The sequence below is a fragment of the Nicotiana attenuata genome, unplaced genomic scaffold (assembly GCF_001879085.1).
Source record: "Nicotiana attenuata strain UT unplaced genomic scaffold, NIATTr2, whole genome shotgun sequence".
Taxonomy (NCBI): Eukaryota; Viridiplantae; Streptophyta; class Magnoliopsida; order Solanales; family Solanaceae; genus Nicotiana; species Nicotiana attenuata.
Window position 1 is genome coordinate 5,657 of NW_017672330.1, and position 11,705 is coordinate 17,361.

At 36.0% G+C, this 11,705-nt stretch overlaps 1 protein-coding gene across 1 annotated transcript; it reads left to right on the top strand.

Annotated features, from left to right (window-relative positions):
• The first annotated feature begins 2,875 nt into the window (after positions 1–2,875).
• On the top strand, positions 2,876–11,080 carry LOC109212782 (SH3 domain-containing protein 3). Its single transcript, XM_019376459.1, has 10 exons — positions 2,876–3,132; positions 5,417–5,539; positions 7,179–7,248; positions 7,614–7,759; positions 8,972–9,073; positions 9,193–9,390; positions 9,496–9,558; positions 9,639–9,743; positions 9,987–10,061; positions 10,598–11,080. Exons 1-10 carry the CDS (start codon positions 3,073–3,075, stop codon positions 10,715–10,717), a joined length of 1,062 nt encoding a protein of 353 aa, XP_019232004.1. The 5' UTR covers positions 2,876–3,072; the 3' UTR covers positions 10,718–11,080.
• Positions 11,081–11,705: the final 625 nt, after the last annotated feature.

Sequence of the window (11,705 nt, forward strand, 5' to 3'; positions counted from 1 at the left end):
TCATCAGTAGACGTGGATCTAAACTTGCCTTGAAGTACTTATGTGAAAAATTGGGTGGATCTTTGTTTGAAAAGCTTCCTAAGCTGTGGGACTGCTTAGTTGAAGTTCTTAAGCCTTGTAGTCTTGAAGACATGACTGGAGAAGATGAAAAAGTTATTACTTGAGCTATTGAGTTGGTTAAAGATTATCAGAACTTGATTAACATACGTAACAAAATTGCAATTTCCATCTCTATATTTTTTGAGAAGAATAAGGAATGGAGAAGAGGAAGAAAGGGGAGGGGAAAAAGGGCGTAGGTCTTAGGAATTAGGGGGATAGAGAAACGTGAGATATATGGATACCTTTAATTAAGGAGTAAAAACTGCCCATTAATTAGACCCTTAATTAAGTATGGTATAGAATTGGTAATTTGGTATACTAAGTGTAATTAAATCAAACCTTATTCATTTTATTTGAGTCAGGAGTCATATTCAGGACGATCGAATGCAGTAGAGCTCTTTAAAGAGTGGGCTTGGGCCATCAGCTCATTAAGAGGAACCAAATTATAATTGTAAAAATTGCACGTGGCGCCTTATTTGGTCGCACCATTTAACCTATACCCATATTTTTAAAATTATTTAACATATACCCTACTTTTTACAACTTCAGGCTCCTCCTTCTTTTTGCTACCTGTGCTCATTTCTTCCTCCTTTCTTTGTTAGTCTCTTAGAACATCTTGTTTTTAATAATGTGATCATCATTTGTATTTGTGAAGATGCTTACATCACAATGCTTGGGGTGAATTGCTTTTCTCTGTGCTTTTCACGTTTATTGTTTCCAAAACTTATGATTTAGATACTGTTGGCAATCTAATTATTTTATAGTAGTAATACACTATGCAAGAATAAGGTGATTATTTATCTAGTATGTTAGAAAGCTTTTTAAAAAACTTCAGCTTATATAGTGCTGCAGTTTTTACAAATGAACTAAATAACTTTAGCATCTTCTACTAAAGTTTTTGAAAAAGCTTTTATGACAAAACTAATAAATCCAGGACAAAAAAACTTCAGCTTATTTAGTGCTGAAGTTTTTACAAATGAACTAAATAACTTCAGCATCTTCTGCTGAAGTTATTGAAAAAGCTTTACGACAAAACTAATGAATCCAGGACAAAAAAACTTCAGCACTAAATAAGCTGAAGTTTTTACAAATGAACTAAATAACTTCAGCATCTTCTGCTGAAGTGTTTGAAAAAGCTTTACGACAAAACTAATGAAACCAGGACAAAATTTCAGCTAAAACATGCCGAAGTTCAGCAAATAGAGAACAAAACTTCAGCTAGTAGAATGCTTAAGTTGAGCAATTACAAACAGCTTCAGGCCCGTCTACTAGAATGCTGAAATTTGCGTGATTGCCTTTGCTACTTTAGTCCCGTATGCCTGAAGTTTACGCGAAAAATGGGTACGCTTGCAATTTTTTTTGCAAAGCGGGTATAAGTTAAAACGTGATCAAAAAATCGGGTATAGATGCAAATCCCCCATTATAATTTGGGTATTTTAGAGTTACACAAAGAGCCTTCTACATTCATTGTTTACCTTTTCTAACCATATACATAATTCATACACAATTATATACATATAATTCATAAATTATGCATGTGTTATATCTCTACCGGCTACTTTTAATTTAAGAGGTTTGGTGGATGATTGAGTTAATTTTGCAATTTTTTTTGATTCACGTTGGCTTTTGGATCTGAGCACACCTATAATCATAATGGGTAAAAATTGCACGGGGCGCCCTATTTGGTTGCCCCCATTTAACCTATACCCATATTTTTAAAATTATTTAACCTATACCCATTTTAAAATTATTTAACCTATACCCTAATTTTGACAACTTCAGATCCTGCGACCTATGCGCTCCTTTCTTCCTCCTCTTCTTTTCCTCTTCTTCTTCTTTTCTCTCTCAAACGTGTTATCCTGTAAGTTACACATGTTATCCTCTCAAACATTAATACATCCCAACACAAAAGTACGTAAATAATAAAACAAGAGTTTATATTCAGAACTCGAAGAAGCATCAACTGAAGTTTGGGACTGCAGGGCCAAACTTTAGGCATTACCAGGTTAAATTTCGTCTGAAGTTTGCAACTATCATGCCAAGAAAAATTATCTGAAGTTCAAATATAACAAGCTGATTTTGTCTGAAGTTTGCACTACAAATTGAAGAACTTCAGACTAATTTGTCTGAAGTTTGCACTATGAACTGAGGTTTTTTTGATTGCTCTTGCAAGTTAGGCCAAACTTCAAACGAAAGTATCTGAAGTTTACTTTGATAAGGTCACACTTCAGGCAAAAAAATCTGAAGTTCAAACTTCAGACATAAATTCTTGCTATTTCAGGCCCCGTATATCTGAAGTTACCCGAAAGTGGGTACGCTTGCAATTTTTTAATAAAGCGGGTATAAATTAAATTGTAACCCAAAAACTGGATATAAATGCAAATCCTCGTCGTAATGGCCTCTTCTACTCTTGAGCCGAGCCCAATTACGCTTTACAAGAATACTTTGGAAATGATAACATATCATGACAGTTGTATGATTATAGAGTAAAAAGAAAAAATTAAAAATTTTAAATAAAAAAAAGATGTCATTTTTTTATATGAATTAAAAATAAATAATACTATCATACAAAGTGAATCAGAAGATATACATATATTTTAGGAATTGAAATTGCATGTGGGACATTGCAATAAAGCTTTAATTTAACATGTTATAACATATTACTGTTTTAGATAAATCACTATTTGTATTATAAAAAAGTTATGTGTAATTATTTTCTTGGCTGAATTTATTAAGTAAATTTTTTACACCATTTTAATAAAACTTAAATCAGTGTTTTTTTTCCTTTTCTGGACTTGGTTAAAAAAAAGAGAGTAAAATAAATGCTCTGCAATTAAGCTCCTTTCAAGAATGAAAGCTAAAAACAGCTTTCTTTCCTTGAAGCAGTAGCAGCAGTAGAGGACCTTTATCAGATCCGATATACGAACAAATCAAACCCAAAATTAGCTAAACCCTGCCGCCAAGATTACAGCCATGGATGCTTTGAGGAAGCAAGCTTTCAAGCTAAGAGAACAAGTCGCCAAACAGCAACAGGTCCCGTCATTTTTTGTTTCTTTTAATCTAATTTTCTTGTTATTTTTTGAGCTGCGAGAAATGTATACTATCCTTGGAATTCTGGTTTATGTGTACCCTTTATGTGTTTCTTCTTGTGGGTAATCTTAATTTATAGCGATCATCTACTAGAATTATAAAATGAGAAAACTTCAATTTTGGGCTGTGAGAGATATGAGCTAATTGTTACTGATTCATTTAGCAAAGTTCAATTTTGATCCAATCATATTTCTTCTTGATTCTTCAAATTGGTCTACTCTGAGCATAAGTTTTATGCACTAATGTAGAAAATATTTACACAATCAGGTAATTTGTAACAATTAGAATTACTCAACACAACGCTAAGGTATTTTATACGGTAAGGATCTCAATAACTGAAAGATTACAACTCTAGAAAGTTAAAAAACAAAAGGGAGTTATAGAACTACTGAAGAAATATGACAGGTAATTAGAAAGGGGAAGAGGAATTAGACAGAATCAGAAGAGGAGGTGAGGAGCACAGACTTTGCCTAAGCATAATCACAATTCGCATACCCTCTTCCTTGCACAATCTGATAATTATAACAACACTTTCCTGCGCAATAACGCTTTCACACGTGTACTTCAACCTGGGTCCCAATGGCAGTCCAATAACATTGTTTTGGGCTGTTTAATCATTTGACCCCAGCTAAAACCATTCTCAGGCCCAAACCTGGGACCAAGCTAGTAAAAGGATCTATAAACATAGTTGAAGAGTGACTGAGATGTTCTCGTTGAGGACTTCGAACAAACACCTGGGCTTTCCCAAAATTTTCAGTTTCCAAATCAGATTTCATCATAGAGATAAGTGTCATTGCATCCAACAGCCGCTTAGATTCACCAAACAAACTCTTAGAAAAAGTAAATGGCTCAATTTCACTGGGTGCAAGCTGATCATGTCCAGCAAGAGAAACGAGTAGTGCATTATCGCTTGAGAATTGAAAAGGCAGATCGGGTTCATTACTCTCGAGAATTTCGTCAAACACCTTGCCCTTAATTGGAGCGTCACTCTCCAAAACGAGATCTTCAGAGATATGAGTAAATTGTGTAATGGAAGCACGAACCTCATTTTGGTGAGAGCATTTATCGAACACCTGGACCTCATTTGAAGATGCATCTTTTAAATTATATTCCATAGCATCAGCAACGGCGTTAGTATCTGATCGCTCAGTAGCAAAACAAACCAGTGACAGATCGGCCAAACTCACCACGAGACCTGCCAAGCTCCGTTGTGGAAATCGTAATCGCAATTTTGACGTAAAATGCTTCCAATCCAGGAATTGTTCGGTCCGATGCAACCAAGTGAACCAAGTAAGAGCTTCACCATCAAGGTAGAAATAAGGAAGAGGTAGCTAATCCTTCTCGGAGAAGCCAAGGTAGGCGAAGTACTGCTCGGCCCGACAAATCCAACTCTCGATGTTACCGCCGCCATTGAATCGATCTAGTACCGCTATTGGAGTACTCTGGATGAAAGCACCAATGTAACAATTAGAATTACTCAACACAACGCTAAGGTATTTTATACGGTAAGGATCTCAATAACTGAAAGATTACAACTCTAGAAAGTTAAAAAAACAAAAGGGAGTTATAGAACTACTGAAGAAATATGACAGGTAATTAGAAAGGGGAAGAGGAATTAGACAGAATCAGAAGAGGAGGTGAGGAGCACAGACTTTGCCTAAGCATAATCACAATTCGCATACCCTCTTCCTTGCACAATCTGATAATTATAACAACACTTTCCTGCGCAATAACGCTTTCACACGTGTACTTCAACCTGGGTCCCAATGGCAGTCCAATAACATTGTTTTGGGCTGTTTAATCATTTGACCCCAGCTTAAAACCATTCTACAGGCCCAAATAGCCTCATTTTAGTTCGGCCGACATTCACAACATAATTTATTAGCCAATTACAAGTAAATCTCTCAGTAAACGTTAATTGGTAATCTGGTAAAAATGGTAGCTAACTTGGTATCAGAGGTTGAATTCACTGTAAAAAGAATTAAAATTTCAGTGCATATAACTTAAATCCATAATGTGTGAATGGATACTTGAATTCTGACAATCCCCACATTTGCATTAGAACAGAAATGGAAAAAAAACAACTATAATGAAGCCCCCCATCTTTCACAAGAATTCAACTAAGTAATTGACTTGATGGTACAAGTTGTTTCTTTTAACAGTGAGTGTTATTTTTGTAGTGTCAATATTGATTCTTACTTGCTAGTTGTTTTGTTGCTAACTTCAGGCAGTTATCAAGCAGTTTAGTACAACTGGTTATGAAAGTTCAGATGTTATGGTCGTTGATGAGGTAGAGATGCGAGTACATCACCAGCTGGACAAGTTGTATAAGTCAACTCGTGAAAAAAGGGTAAGGATCTAATCACTGCAATGTAAATAAAGCCTGTTTGCTGTCTACAACTTTTTTTTCCATGGCGTATTGGAACATTTGATGTTCAGTCATTTACTTAACTTTTAAATTAGCTACAATATATTCCAGAATGCAACTTACTTATGCAGAAAAGAACTGGCAGATATACTGTTTAGTCATATCAAAGCCTTCACTTTGCTCTTTCTGCATCTTGCTAATAGTTGACAATGCTAAACAGTGAGTGATTTAGCTCTTTTAGTTGGAGGAAGAGATTATTTGTGCTTTAATTACACGTGACTTACAAGGGTGTGGCCTAGTTGTCAATAAAGTGGGTTGAGAACTATGAGGTCTAAGGTTCAAATCCAGACAAAAATACTAGGTGATTTCTTCCCATTTGTTCAAGCCTTGGTAGGCAGAGTTACCTGGTACCTGAAGCTAGTGGGAGGTAGCGGGTACCCATGAAATTAGTCGAGGTGTGCGCAAGCTGGCCCGGACACCACAGTTATCAAAATAAAAGTTACATCTGACTTACAAAAGGAAGGTGCCAAAATTTGAAGTGAGATCAATTTTTATGTGCATTTGAATTGGTAATATTTGGTGATATGTAACACAGCATATAAAGAAAAAAAAAAAACTTAGTTGTTTCTTTATTTTCTGTTATTTAATAAGTAGTTCAGGGGAGGAAGCTTCCTTTTATTTTGGATTTTGGAAGGGATGTAAAATGGGACGTGAAGATTCTTGAGTTCGATTATAGATAGTTTTAGAGATATTTTTCATGCAGTACATGCTTTTTTTATGTTGAAAGTTTAGAGAATAATTATTGTAATCAGATTCACAACACGTTGAGATTTATTAAATTTACTTGGGAGGACATTGGAGAATATTCATATTGTTCTCTAGTACACGGTAAAATATTTTGTATTTAATGGTAGAAATACAGAATAACTACTTATCAAAAAAAGAAATACAGAATAACTACTTACCGTGCTCTACGTGTGGTTGGGGTCCAAGAATTTGTTTATTTGATATCCGCGTCAATGTTCCATGGTCTAAAGACGCTGAACTGAATGGTCGCTTCTGTTGTGATTCTTAGCTTGCCTACATGTTTGCCCACTAAGGCTGATTTGACCTAGCTGAGCTTATCATAATGTGCTTGGCTCATTGACATGCATTCGCTTTTCTAAATCAGCATGAGCTTGACCTCGTTCGATAGTCATTTTTGTTACTTCTTCTCCGACTACTGTAATCTATTCTTGGCTTGTTAATATGCATTCAAACTTCTTCTTAGACGAGTTGAGCATAATGATGGCAAGCTTAGCTTGTTGTATCAGCTCGAGCTGTTCAGCTTGGCTTGTTCACATGTACTCATTTTTCTATTTCCTCTTGGCCTTGACCATTTTATTGTCGTTGGTGAACAATGTATTGTTTACCTTTCGAGGTGCTTTGTTATATGCACAAGACAATGTATATTGTTGACAGGATAAATGCCATGCTAGTGGAGAGCATTACATTCCTATTTCTTGTCTTTTGTAGTTGTGGATCTAGGACTTGGCAAATTCATTTCTTAATTCTGATCTGAACTCATTGTGTTTCCCTTTCTATCCAAAGTTACGATATCTTTGTTTGTATAACTTTGCAGGATTTTCAGAAAGAGATTGTTAAGGCAGCTGAAGCATTTACAGCTATAGGATACAAGCATATAGAAGCAGGTAAAACTTTTGAAGTCTATTTTGTATAAATAGATCTACCTGCAAATGGAACTTTCTTGTAGTCATATTCTCTGGCCATATTTGGGACGTTGGGTAAAAATAATGACTTTGTTTTCTGCTACTTCCAAAAGATTCTGGTACTCCTCTATGCCTTCTTTAGGATAAGGCAAGATTATCCTTAACCTTGATGTTATCTTTCTTGTTTTCTGGATACTGCTGGATAGGCTAGAAAATTGTGAAGTTCTTAAGCGTGCCCCCACCAACCCCATCCTTCTCTCTCCCATTTTCGTTGGAGGGGACATGCATTTTTTATTTTTTATTTTGGTTGTTTTTCAACTTATTCTATGGAAGTTTATGGTAGCCAGGAACTAAATTATCAGAAGATTGCTGCAAATATGGAGTTGAAAATCCCAATGACGAGGTGTTAGCTAAGGCTGCTTCTATTTACGGTGATGCTCGTAAACATGCAGAGAAGGAGGTTGAAGATCTAAACAAACTGTTCTTTAGTCAGGTTGGTAAAATATTTTTCCTCTAATATGCATATAATGTTGAAGTATGAAAGATTATCAGAAGTATGTCATAGAAAACTAATTACAAGCAAGATATAGGGTTATTATTTTGTTAAAGTTACATGAGCTAGACAAAAGTTTTTCCTCTAGACCTAAAAGTCAATGTATTGCTGGATATCAATGCAGCAGTTTAGACTCAGCCTAGCCTAAGACCATTATATACTTACACGAATAGGCTTATAGAAAGACTGCTATGAAACTGTGAAGACAAAGAAATCAATGATTACAGTCTTAAGTTCTGGTGCTGGTAGCAAGTGACAAATGCATAAAGAAAATTGCTGAAACAGTTCCCTTGAAAAACCAAAAGATATTCTCATTTTCCTTTCCAGTTTTCTCCATATACGTGGCCAGAAAGATGTGACTTCTGTGTGCCCTTCTTGTGCTTGGAGCTTTTCTCTTTATTACTGGTTTCTGTAAGCAAATGCTTATAACCACCCCATTCCCCAACCAAAAAGAAGGATAAATAACATATGTAAAGAATCATGGCTTGGTGCTGTATATGCGGAGCTATCCACTATCACAGGGATGGGAAAGTTGATGCATGAAGGTGCAAATACTTACTCGTATATGAACATATTGTAAAAAAAGAAACTGGATAAAATGAACTCATTAGTCCCTGCCTCCTGTGATTAACAATGGTGTGATGACCTTTGATTCTGGTGCAGTAAATGAATTCAATCTTTTCAATTCTTCCAAATTGATTAATTGTGTTATGCCTTGGTTGATTTTGCTTCAGTAAATAAATTTTTTCTCTTCAGTTCTTACAAAGTTGCAACTATTTTGTGGAAAGATCAACCAGCATTCTCACCAACTTCTGTAATTTGTTATTTGTGGCATCATTAATCAGGACTATGTAACAAACTGGGTCCTGATTCTACTGCAAGATTTATTTAGTAGGAGGATGCTAGTGACCTTTTTGTCATATGAAACATAATTCTCGAAGATATTTCACTACCTTCTTTTTCACTTTCATTTTTGTGATGAATTTAGCTTTTATAAGGCTTTAAATCGGGTTGTGTCCGGAACCTACGTTTAGGGTTACTGCCTTATTCCTTGTTAAGATACTGCACATTTCTTGATACAGTAAGCCTTGCATTCAGTACTTCATAGTTCAGCCATACATAGCAGACTGAAATGAGCTTTTGGATTTTCAGGTACTAGAACCATTGAGAGCTATGGTAGCTGGTTCTCCCTTAGAGGATGCTCGTCATCTTGCGCAGCGTTACAGTAAAATGAGACAAGAGGCAGAGATACAGGTTATTGTAACGATTATTCCTGTTCTTTAAGGCTGTTATGATAACTGTCTGTTGATACTTGTCATATCATACTATTTGCACCGTCATCACATCCTTAGTATTGAACACAAAGTAAGCAGGCAGCCGAAGTTTCTAGAAGACAAGCTCGGGTGAGGGAAGCTCCCATCCCAGAGAATGTGGCAAAGCTGCACGCAGCAGAAACTAAAATGCAGGAACTCAAAGCCAACATGGCAGTACTTGGTAAAGAAGCAGCGGCAGCATTAGCTGCTGTAGAATCACAGCAGGAGAGGCTTACATATCAGAGGCTTGTTGCAATGGTATGTGTGCTGGTGCATATTTGCTTCTCATGGAGTTGATACTTAAATTTTCCCCATAAACAACCATTTTCAAACTGTGGTTAATGTGAGCATTATCATCTGCAGGTTGAAGCAGAAAGGCTTTATCATGAGAGAGTTGCTGTTATTCTGGGTAATATTGAAGCTGAGGTGAGTGTTAATTATTTCTCCGGAGGTATGCTTTATACCTAGGTAATTTTTTCTAACACGAGAATTTGCAATTTGTACAGATAGTTTCTGAAAAACAGCGAAAAGAGGCTGCTCCTCCTGTAGCCACACTTCCTGTAAACCCTCCAGCTCACATACCTGAGAAAAATAAATACTTTTTGGCCGAGGTAACCTCTGCTTTAGCAACTGTTGTCTAAGTTGTCATAATCTTAGACTGATTGTTTTTAATTATACAATTTGAAAGAGATCTCTGAGGAAAAGCTGATTGAGAATCAGGATGTATTGCTGGTCTGAGCTCTATTAAACTGTGGTGCTCTAAAGACACTCTTATCACTGTAGTTTTTACTGTTTTATTAATGAGTTAAGTATTTAATGAAGCATGGTCATAATTTTGTGCCTCTCTCAAACAGGCGGTTCATTCTTTTGAAGCTGAATCAGAAAAGGAGCTTAGCTTGGCAGTGGGTGATTATGTTGTTGTTCGTAAGGTTGTTTATTTCATTCTAAAATTCTGTCCATTCTTCGTTTGACCCCTCTTTCTTAAGATATAAACATATTGATTCTAAAGTTTAGACATAAACCCACTTATACATCTACTGGAGCATCATCCTTTATAGTATCTTTAAAACCCTTTTAAATTCCTAAGCCTTTTCCAGTTTACCCGTAAAGATGATTGCTGTCACTAGTCTTCTGAAGTTCTGCCTTCCAATTTATCTAAACCCAACTTCCCGCTTTAATCCACCCCCTCCTGCCTCCCTCTCTACCCCTCCCCCCCTAAAAAAAGAAAAAAAGAAAAAACAGAGTTAGTAGAAAGACAAAAAGCAAACAATTATAGAATACTTTATAAATGTAATAGGGAAATCACAAGCCCTTACACTCTTCAATCAATCAAACTGTTATTATTCCGAGATGTAATGAGACAATGTAGACTCCAAAAAAAGAAACCATAGTTAATTCTTCTATCCCTTCACTTCCATCTTGCATTGAAGAGTGTCTTACTTTTCCAGTTTCATACTATGTTCAGGTAACTCAATCAGGGTGGTCGGAAGGAGAATGCAAAGGCAAGGCAGGTTGGTTTCCATCCGAGTATGTGGAGAAACGACAAAGAGTACCTACTTATAATGGAGCGGCTGAAGTTTACTGAGGTTTAGCGTCTTGGTTGCTAGTACTTCTTGACCTGTTGCCAGTTAAAACCATTTTGTTCATGCAGAGCATAGAGTCGAGCGTGTCACATATTGCTTTCAATTCCTTCAGGCTTATACTGTGGATAGATAAGATTACAGAAAATTCTTTTGGTCCTTTTCCTTTTCTCCTTTGTTTTTCTCGTGGGCATAGAGGTGTCATTACTGGTTGGATGAAAGTGAGATACAGTGAGTTAATTGTCTTCCTCCTCTCCCCGGGGACGAGGAGAGGGCTTGTGTAATTTTACCTTTGAAGAAGATTGTTGTGAAAATTGTTGTGGGAATTTGTGAATTATGAAAGAAATCAGTGCTTGCTTATTAGTGAAGTCTGTCGAACACTAACAATGATAAAGGTTGCATATGCATTGCTTAGAAGAAATGCAGCAAAACATGCTACATTCAATAACATAGAACGTGAAATAGGAGGCGCACATACAGAATTCTATGGATCATTGGATTGTTTTTGCTTCTGTTGTTTATTTGTTCAGATGCACATAGTTATTACTTATTACTTCACGAGTCACATTTTAGAAAGCAAATCATAATGAATTATCTTTGTTAAGTTAGTTAGATGAAGGGGCGAAAACATAATTATTTCCATAATTCTCATCTTATATAGTCGAGAACATAATGCAAGCATAGTTAAACTATTCAACTGCAATACCAAATACACAGTGGAAATATATCCAGAATCGGTTGTAGAGTTCATCCAGCACCTGGATTTTGGAGTAGTTTTCCCAAACAACATATATAAATGGCGATCACAGAAATCTTTCATGTTTATTCTTGTTGTGTAAAAATAAATTTTGTATTCGAGTGCATTTAGACTTTTGACATTACCATGTATAGAAAGAAGAGAGCATTTTAAAATTTGACATGAGCATGCAACTATATGGATGTATTGGCGGCAAAACTGGGAGCCCGCCTGAGGCGGATTCTAGATTTCAAGAT